The 9788-nt window shown below is 37.1% G+C and overlaps 1 protein-coding gene across 11 annotated transcripts in view; it reads left to right on the top strand.

Moving 5' to 3' along the window:
* LRBA (LPS responsive beige-like anchor protein) overlaps positions 1-9788 on the top strand; it is a 760533-nt gene that overhangs the window by 592633 nt on the left and 158112 nt on the right. For all 11 annotated transcript variants that reach the window (XM_019522192.1, XM_019522187.1, XM_019522186.1 and 8 more), the window contains 2 exons: positions 3585-3725; positions 4947-5066. In XM_019522192.1, the coding sequence (XP_019377737.1) occupies positions 3585-3725; positions 4947-5066 (261 nt within the window). The remainder of the gene's footprint in view (positions 1-3584; positions 3726-4946; positions 5067-9788) is intronic.

Here is a 9788-nt window from a genome sequence, read left to right as displayed (position 1 = left end):
GTTAGGGCGGCTAGGAGCTGGAACCAACTTCCTAGGGAAGTGGTGCTGGCTCCTACCCTGGGGATCTTTAAGAAGAGGCTTGATGACTACCTGGCTGGACTCATTTGAGTCCAGTCTTTTCTCCCGCCCAGGCGGGGGGTAGGACTTGAAGATCTACAAGGTCCCTTCCGACCCTACTTCTATGATTCTATGAGTGTATGAACATCGGTTATGGAATTATCAGTGCTGAGGGCTAAAGGTTTCAACTTTTTATTCTCCTGTGGCCTATAGGCAGAGGAACCATGTCTGTGGAAATGCAGCTTAACACTTTAAATTACAGTTCAAGGGCCAAATCAGTCGCTAATTCTACTGGACAAGTTCCAAATTTTGACTGAGCAGAGCAAAATTGTTCAAGACTGCGTGGCTCTACCACTGGCCAAGTATTCTTCCTCCCAGACTGGGGTTTTGAATACTCCCAAAATCCATGGCAGGCATTCCACGTGCAAGCCCAGAGGCTTTGGGGTTTGGATGCCTGCCCCAGTCTTGCTTGCTCCAAGTCAAAAGGCCAAAGAGCAAGCCATGGGGAAAATGAGAATGCAGTCCCCCATTGCCACAAAATTGTGTGCTAGAGTTTCCTGCATTTGGGGAATCTTGCGGGGGTCAGCTTGTCTGGAGTGCAAGAGGCAAGCCTCATCCTGTAACTACACTTGATCAACTGAGAGGCTCATGGGATTTCCCTCTCCTTCATCCTGGTGTCTCCCCTGCCACTGTAACTGTTTCATGTGCTTGCTTTCCTGCAATGAGTGAAGCTACAACAGGGCTGAAACAGCTCCTTAAGTTACTGTGGTTAGGTTTCCACTTCTGCAGGATGGAGCATACACATGAAATGGGTAAAATGGATCAACACTATGAATCCCCATTCCATTTTTAGTTGGTATAATTGTTTACATTTTCCATACACACTGTTCGCTAGTGAGCAGTCCAGTACATAATTTTATAAATGCATTTCACATCTACCAGTTTAGTATGGCTTTTCTTTTTCCTCTCTCCTGAAACGCAATGGGTACCTATTTATTTCCAAATATGTGGGGCTAAGATATTTAAATCTTCAATCAAATTCAAAATCTGAACGGGTTTTTTAATATCCCAATACAATACTTTGCTTATGGTTCAAGCTTAGTTAACTGTTTATTTCAATTTATAATATAGTTGAATCACCTCATCTTTTAAAGCAGTTGTCAGAAAAAATATGGGGCAGCATGGTAGAATGTATTAGCCCAATACATTGTCTCCATTTTATTATGAAGCTGCTGAGGAAGCTGTGATATACAGCACTGTCATTACAGATCTATTGTTAGAGGGGTTCCACAGTCTTCTGTGCACTGCCATTAATTTATAGCAGTAAACAATATGTAGCCCTCCGACTGCAGCAAAGCAGAATCTTTTAATGAGGTGGATGTTATTACCACAATAAATCAGTGCATTCGTGTAATGTATAATTCAATGTGTGTATTCCCACTGTAACTTCTCTGAGTAAGCTGATAGTGTATCATTGTCAGTGCACAGCTCCATGGTTCTTTTTTCCCCTTAAGCTTTCTTTCATTTGGGGACTTTTTTTTTTATTTGCTTGCAAATAAATGTGACATGTCTTGATAGTTGTCCTATTGCAGGCTTCAGAGACCGACTGTAACAATAACAGCCAAAATCAATACTGTGGATTCTGGGTGTATGGATCTCTGCAAAACACTATTTTTTTTTTCCAGAAGAGAATGAAATCAATCGTAATTGGTTTTAGCTTTATATTTAAGGAGTATAATTCTATAACTATTGATTTGGGTTGTGCTCATTTGGAGAGTAATAAAAATAGGAGCAGATAATGTGAATACTTAAAATACTACAGAACTATACAGAAGCAGCATTGATTCTATTTTTAATTCATACAATTTATCTATTGTAATCTTTTTGAATCAACCATAACTGAGCCTATAAAAGCAGTGCAGGTGGAGATTCCAAAATGATTCTGGAACAAAGAAGATAGTTCTTGAAGTCCGTTTCATTCTTCCCTGGAATACATTTGCTAAATCAGATAAAATCCCTTTATGCAGAAACCAGCCCTTTAAAAGGATTATATTTCAAATTAGTGGACTGCAAAAACAGCAATCAACCTAAGATGTTTTCTTTATCCAATTGCAAAGTGAAACCGTTTTAAGTAAGATAATGTAAGATAAGATCTGAAGTCCTTCATAGATCTGATCTGTCATCTAGAACAGAAACAACTTGCAGCATATCTAATACTATCTGAATAGAAGACTATGCTTTGATAGTAGTAATCAGATAATTAAAATATTTCTGAAATTCTAAATATAATACTGGACTTAATTTAGAATATAAGCTTTTTTCTAAATTTGTATCTAAGAAAACCACTGTATTTTCACTCATGCAAAAGGCTCGGTTATTAATTGTCAGTTTTTCTGAAATTGAGTATTTTTTATACCTTGTGTAAATATGTTTTGTTAATTTCATCTTTGCAAGATCAGAAGTGTGAAAATATTTTGCATACATATTTCCAGTTACAAGCAGTAGTTCCAGAATCTGTTTAGGTACACATTTAAATTAATAATAAGAATTGTACTTATAGTACAAATGTCCATCAAATGTTGCATACATGGTATATATTGTATCTACACGGTACAGTGCCAAAGTATTTTAGATTTTAAAGTATTAGATAGATGACATTGCTAACACCTTGTTTAGGTTTCTTAATGCTTTATGTGAAGCATAGTTATTTCACCAATACATAACTCCTAAATCACCATTTTGTATTTTTTTACATTAATTAAACCCCAGGGTATTTTTTGTGAATGAGAGCTTATGCAAAAGCTGCAATCTTGATGAAAACTAGTAACTCTTTCTAATAATCAAAATTGCATTTTAATTAATTTGATTTAATTATCTTATATCAGCAATTTCTGGCATAATATCTGTTTCACTAATTTCTCTTATGAACTCTTTCTCCTTTCCCTGCGTTACATGCAGACATATTTTCTCATTTCTCTTGGGACTGGTGATTATGAAAACAAAAACATTAACACTAATACCAAAATTGCAACTATGCTGTTGCCATTCTTCCACAGTGTTGATTAATTTGTCACCTTTCCTGAAACATCAAGATCCAAAAACATGTTGCTGGTGGTTGCTCACAACTCATTCAGTAGTTCTTACTGCATCTATAAATACCACACAGTTAACATCCACTTTGTGTAATGTTGTGTAATGCTCGTTAGTGACTGGTTAAAGCTGGTATCTGACAGAAAGTATATTGTATTGGTGAAAAGTAACAGCTTTTGTTATCACCTGTATGTATGTATGTATATATGTATGTATGATCCACTTTTGAAATGCACATCTCTCTTCACCCTCATATCCACTGAATGAAACACTGTCTGCTTTTGCCCAAGACAAACAAGCAAGCAAAAACCACCTAGAAACACATTTTCATGCATGCTAAGTATTATGTGTGTGGAGAGAAGTGAAACAACCTTAAGAATTATGATGATGCAGTTCTCTCTCTCTCTCTCTTTCTCTCTCAAAAAACAACCCTTTAGCCTATTGGTGCTCTAAACCCAAAGAGAGCAGCATTCTTTGCAGAGCGATATGAGTCATGGGAAGACGATCAAGTTCCAAAGTTTCACTATGGCACGCATTATTCAACTGCAAGTTTTGCACTCACGTGGATGTTAAGAATTGTAAGTACAGTTTTTAAGAATGTTTCCTTTTAAATGATACTGAAAGCAACAAATAATCAGAAACCATGAGTAAATTAAAACCCAATGGCCTAGAAGGCAATTGAGATTTTGAAGTAATTGATTGTAATCAGTAACTTTGCTTGATTTCCAAGGATAAAATCTCTTCTAAACTGCCCATAAGGTTTTAATTTTTTATGGCACAGCCTTTTCAAATCAGTATAAAAGCTTTTTTCCCCCAAAATATACTTTTCACGTGCTCTTTGTATTACATTATGCCCTTTGTATTACATTAAAAACGCTTAACTTCCTTTCTTTATGTGGTTTTCTAAATAGGAGCATACTTTGAAAACTTGTACGTTTTTATGAGTGAATTAAATTTTCACCCCTAACAAATTAAAATGAGTTGTCTTAAGATGCTCATAAAATTATACAGTGTCATAATTCTATATTTTAAATTATGCTGCCATTTATTTGAAGGTACCATTGCATATGCTCCATATTGATAATATATTGGTTAAACAGTGCATGTTTCTGTAAAATTGAAAGGTGATTTATCTTCTAGCAAGTAATTTCTTTGGGAAAGCATTAGCAGCACATCATTAATTAAAGCTTGTTAGAATGGTACAAGCATACATAAATCCTTGAAGTAATTTATAGTGCTTAGCTAATTTCTAGCAATTATCCACTAATATGTGCTTAAGTGTTCTTTAACTAAGGGGAGGCTTTTAAATCTTTTAAACATTTTTCTTTTCTAAATCATAAATTACATATTAAGTCATAACAGTGATACAATTACATGTATTGAATATTACCATTTTGCACTAGTAGATGAACCTGAATTACAGAAATATGCTTACCTGATGAAAACACACAATTATCTTTGGAAATGCTTTATAAAAAAATCATAAAAAAAATATGTATTCCCTTGAAAAACAGTTGAAACCGTGACTGACTTCAGGTTCTTTTCTAACTGCAAATATTCCTTTCAATTTTTACTTTCTTAACATACTGTGAGTCCATTCTATATTTGAAGTATGTCACATATATAAAGACAGAAGTTTCTTTAGTATATGTATGGGTGGTTACCAGAAGTAATGGTTCTCAGTTAACTCCCTACCCACTGAGAAATTAAACAATTGATGACTAAAAATATAAAATTGGCTTTTACTAAAATAAACTCTTTCTAGCAGTATCACATCATTATTTTTTCCCCTTTCACAGGAGCCCTTTACAACACTTTTCCTCAACTTACAAGGTGGGAAGTTTGACCATGCAGATAGAACATTTTCATCAGTTTCAAGAGCATGGCGCAACAGCCAGCGTGACACCTCAGATATTAAGGTATAATACTGTTTTTAGCTGTTGTAAAATCTATTAACACATCTGTATTGCATATCTCTGCATTAGAGGAGCAACTGGTGGTTGTTTTTTTGTGTGTGTGCAATACTTCCTATTTTAAGATTCCTATTTGATTTGTTGAAATAATTTGGGAAATTTTTTCCATGTTGATTGTCTGCCTCAGCCTGAATATTTTGAAAATTTTAGCCTAAATGATTCAGCTCTTTTTGATTAAAAAAACTAAGGGAAAAATACATTGTTTTATCCATTGTTAAAAAAAAATATAATGGCCTTTTCTTTGGAAAGCTCTAGGAAAGTGGTTTTCAAACTTGTTTCATGTTGCGAACTTCTAAAACATTTTAATGGAGGTGTGGGTCCTTTTGTAAATTTCAAATGGACGTGCAGATCCCTTTGAATTGTAGATGTATTCACATACTTTTGATTGATCATAGTCATCTTTCACAAACCCCTTAGACATAGTCTGTGGACACTAGGGGTTTGTGGACCACAGGTTGAAAGCCACTGCTCTAGTGCATCCATGTTTTGGAGCAGAGGTTTGAAATGTGGGAGGATCCGCCTTTGTCAGGGATATGCTTTTTGCTGTTCCTGTGCATCCATATTTGAATGATAAGCTTTTGAAAAATTAGTAGAGAATTTGAATCTTTAGTCACTAGATACACTAAATATTCTTTCCTTGCTCCATCATGCGTTAGCCTACAGCAGAGTAGAATTTTTCCAGCAGTTACAGTTCCAAGCCAATACAGGTCACCAGAACTGAGAACCAGGAGACTCTCCTTCTGTTCTCTTAATAACACTCTTCCCAATTTTGCAATGGGAAGAAAGAAGCTGCCTAATTCAGATCCAAATTCAAAGAGGATAAATTGTAGACCTACAGCAGGGGAAGGTAGATAGGGTCAATGAGCCTAAGAAAAGAAAGTGCGACTGAATATCAGATAGAGCAAGAAAGATGGATTAGAATTTGATACCTAGTGTGGGAGACCTGGACTTGTTGAGCAAGGAGACTGGGACTTAGAATAGGTTAGGGAAGAAACATGTGGGGAGGAGGGTCTGTTGAGGATCCAGTGTGGCATGGGTTTCAGGGAAATGGGGCTTGCTGGATAAGGATGCTGCACCATGGAGCTGGTAAGAACATGGGAGGCACTGAGATCAGTTTAGGATTCCAGAGAGGGAAAAGCCAGATTGGGTCCCTGCATGGAAGAATCTAACTGGTGAGGGACAACTAGAGGATATGATTTGGAATAGAAATAAATCAGCTGAAGAGTTGGAAGTAGGGAGCCAGGACTGTCTGGACAATGAGACTTGTACTGGAGATGATAAGGAGACTTAGACTAGGTCACTGCTGAAGTGAGAGTAGGACTTGCTGGACATTGAGGCTGGGATGCAAAGCCTGAAGAGTAGAGAATTGAGAATGGTTTAGCTGAGAACAATAAGACAGATTTGAGATGACAGAATGGTAACAGAATAATGAAGAACACAGGACAGGAAGAGTCAGGTTTGGAGGGATTGGAAAGAAGATGAAGGAATAGACAGAAAGGTTCCTGAGTCTTGCCAACCATCTATGGTTAGCAAGTATCTCTGAAACCCATTCATAAAGTATCCCATGGTCCATGTTCAGGATCACAAGCCACTACTGATGTCTTTTATGTAGTTAGGTCAAGTTACAGAGGTATAAAATACCATGTGATCTTTAATTAATGACTGTGTCATGATGAATATATATAGTTAATGAATCTGTATTTGTATAATGTGTACACTAATTTAGGGGAAAATTAGTTCTTTGATATCATTTTGAAAATCATACAGAGGTATAACTTGAATGGTTTGCTTTATTTTTACAAAGCTCATATGTTACAAAGCAAAAAGAATGTGTGATATTTTACAATATACAAGAGAAAGCTTAGGGACCATGTTCAACTCTGATTTACTGAGATATCCTTACTGCCTCCCCTATTTTTTTAATGAGCACACTCAGGTTCCTACTGTTTCTGTTCCCTGACAGTGGAAAGATGAAGGTGTGAAAGCTTTCCTTTTTAAGGTCTTCAGTTCCCATTTTACAGCCACTAAGCAATACAAAATAAAGTTCCCTCTGGAGTTGGAGTAACATTTCTTCATCATCCAGCTGAATTTTGGTGAGCTAGAGGTTAGTTGAGTAATAGAAAACTTCCTTATGCCTCCCCCAATAAGGGCAGAGTCCACAGCACTTCCCGCCAGCTCATGAAACATATAACACAATGCAGTGAAAGCCATTTTCTGTGTAATATGTTCTGAAGTGAATTCCCTCTAATCCTCTGCTGAAAAGCTGCTAGCAGCATCATTGGGAGCAAAAGACTTGAATTTTATCAAAGTGAGGAACATAATAGTATTTCACATAATATAAAAGAAAATCCTTTACATGACTAAACATGCTGATGTAAAATGCATTCATATGGACAGTGTCAACGCAGTCTAATCTGCATTCATACATTTCCTTTCCTTTTTGGGGGGCGGGGTTTGTTCTTTTAAGGCACTCCATGAACATATGCTGTGCCCATATCTTTGATAAAGTGCCCAGCTGCTTGTTATGTATTTGAATTGCTGAGATTTTCTTCTCTAGTCTGTTGTGTTATCAAAATAATTCACTTGAGATGTAATTTACTAAAAATTCTTTGAGGGGAAAAAAAGTAAAATCTCTTATTAAAAAGACATTGTCATGCGTCATAATGTGGGCATCAAGAAATTTATATCTATGTAAACATAATAATCCCATGATATCCCAATGCAAATGGCATATTGAAAATGCCGTATTCTCTTAGGAGCAGTGTTCATTTACTATACCTGTATGCAGATTATGCAGCGCTAAAGTAATGCATATTTTAAATAAAGCACCAAAAGCAAAAATATGAACAATGAAAAGGCTTTTTGCAGGATCTCCTCACAACCCTTCAGACTGAAGTCTAGATGAAGTTCTAGCTTCTTCTATAGAAAATATTTTCCCATCCTTATTAAAATCCTGAGTAACTTGTATGTGTTTGCATCTCTAACATACTTGTGCTTTCTAAGCCTAGAACGCAACTCCTCTCTTCCCCACCCCAGCAAAAAATACCCCAAACTTTTCTATAGCTTATAAATGATGCCCCAAGCCTTAGACAGGCATTACATTTGTAGTGCCAAATACCTCCTCATAGTGCTACATACACCAAGTGAGCATACAGCCATTCAACTTGGTAGCTCTACAAAGATATTGTAAGTGCTATAAAATATTTTCAGTGAGGAGTTTCTCCAATTTTTATTACTAAGTTTAATGTTTGTGCAATTACATGTAGTGCTGTAGGGGTCACACAGTTCTCTCTTCTCCTTCCTCTCCTTCAAGACGGAGGAATGGAAGAGGGGCTGGCTCCCTTATAGCCCGCTCCATGAGTTTTCAAGGAGCCTTGATGGGACCTTGCTCCCATCAACAGTGCTGGACCTTTTTTGGCCCTGTGGCTGTTGCCAAGCCCAGGCTCAGCTGATCGGCTGCTTAGTGAAGCTTTCAGTGAGGTGCCTCTCCACAGCCCCACACATACATACACACTTCCTACCAGTAGTTGAACGGTCATGGACGGAACCTTCAAATGGTAGCAGAAATTTGCTAATAGTAACTCAGTCCTCTCCCACCTCCAGACCCTTGCCCAATCCCCCAGAGAAGGTGCAGTGGGCAAGAGGCAGGAACATGGTATGGGCTAGGGTTAGTGTGAAGGAATTCCTTCTTCCACTGCAAGAACTGGTGCTCTGGCAGCAGAACTACCCAGGGTGGCAGGGGCAGCTGATCATTGACAGGCTGTCCCCTTCACCATCAGGGAAGAGGATAGATTGTCACTAACTGAACTCCCCTGTGGCTGGGGTGGGGAGGGACGGGGACAGGGGACCCAAGAAGCAGCTTCCCTATTGTTACTTTGGTGGAAAGTTTGCTTTTGAGGCAACTTTGTAGCGCTCTACCCTTGGGAGGTGGAATACTTGTACACACATACAATACAATATTTTTGAAGTGTTATGATGGTCCAAGACATTTTGTAGCACTACAAATGAACACTTGTCTATACCGTCAGAGCAATCAATCTGACTGGCTGGTGCACATTTAAATATACTGTAGTAATTTTAAATTGTTTCCATAATTATTACTATTATTACTATTATTATTATTATTATCTGCATTTTACTGAGAGTCAGAATGTGTTAAGGTTTCTTTGGTAAATTTAATTAAAACACTTTCAATCTTTCTGCTTCAATTTCTGCATCCATAAAATGAGAATGAAACCTCATTTATGGAGGTAACTATTTAGAAGAATACTTTTACAGGTTTAAGGATTGTTGCCATGATTGTGATCACAGAAAAAAAGATAAAAGAATGCTTTGTAATGGAGCAAACATTCTTTGTTGATCATCTTGATTATTACAAATTTAATTGTCCCATCAATTAAAGTCATTTTTTTCAATCACTATTATTCTCGCTATTGGTGAGGATTCTAACCCAAGATAAACGGTTAAGTCCAGACTTTCACTTGGAGTGTTCATGGAAATATGATTATATTTATATTTCTCATGTGAAAATATGATATTTATAAGTGTTTTATGCACATAGTACAGGATGGTTTACCCCTTTTAGTAGAGAGAGCCCCAACTCCAGCTGTGATTGCCAGGCTCTGGAATGTGCTCCCAACGGAGGTGGTGCTCTCCCCTACCTTGTGG

Source organism: Gavialis gangeticus, unplaced genomic scaffold (genome assembly GCF_001723915.1).
Source record: "Gavialis gangeticus isolate Ggan-Ray unplaced genomic scaffold, GavGan_comp1, whole genome shotgun sequence".
Lineage (NCBI taxonomy): Eukaryota > Metazoa > Chordata > Crocodylia > Gavialidae > Gavialis > Gavialis gangeticus.
Note: the sequence above shows the minus strand (reverse complement) of the source record. Positions and strands in the feature narration are given on the sequence as shown.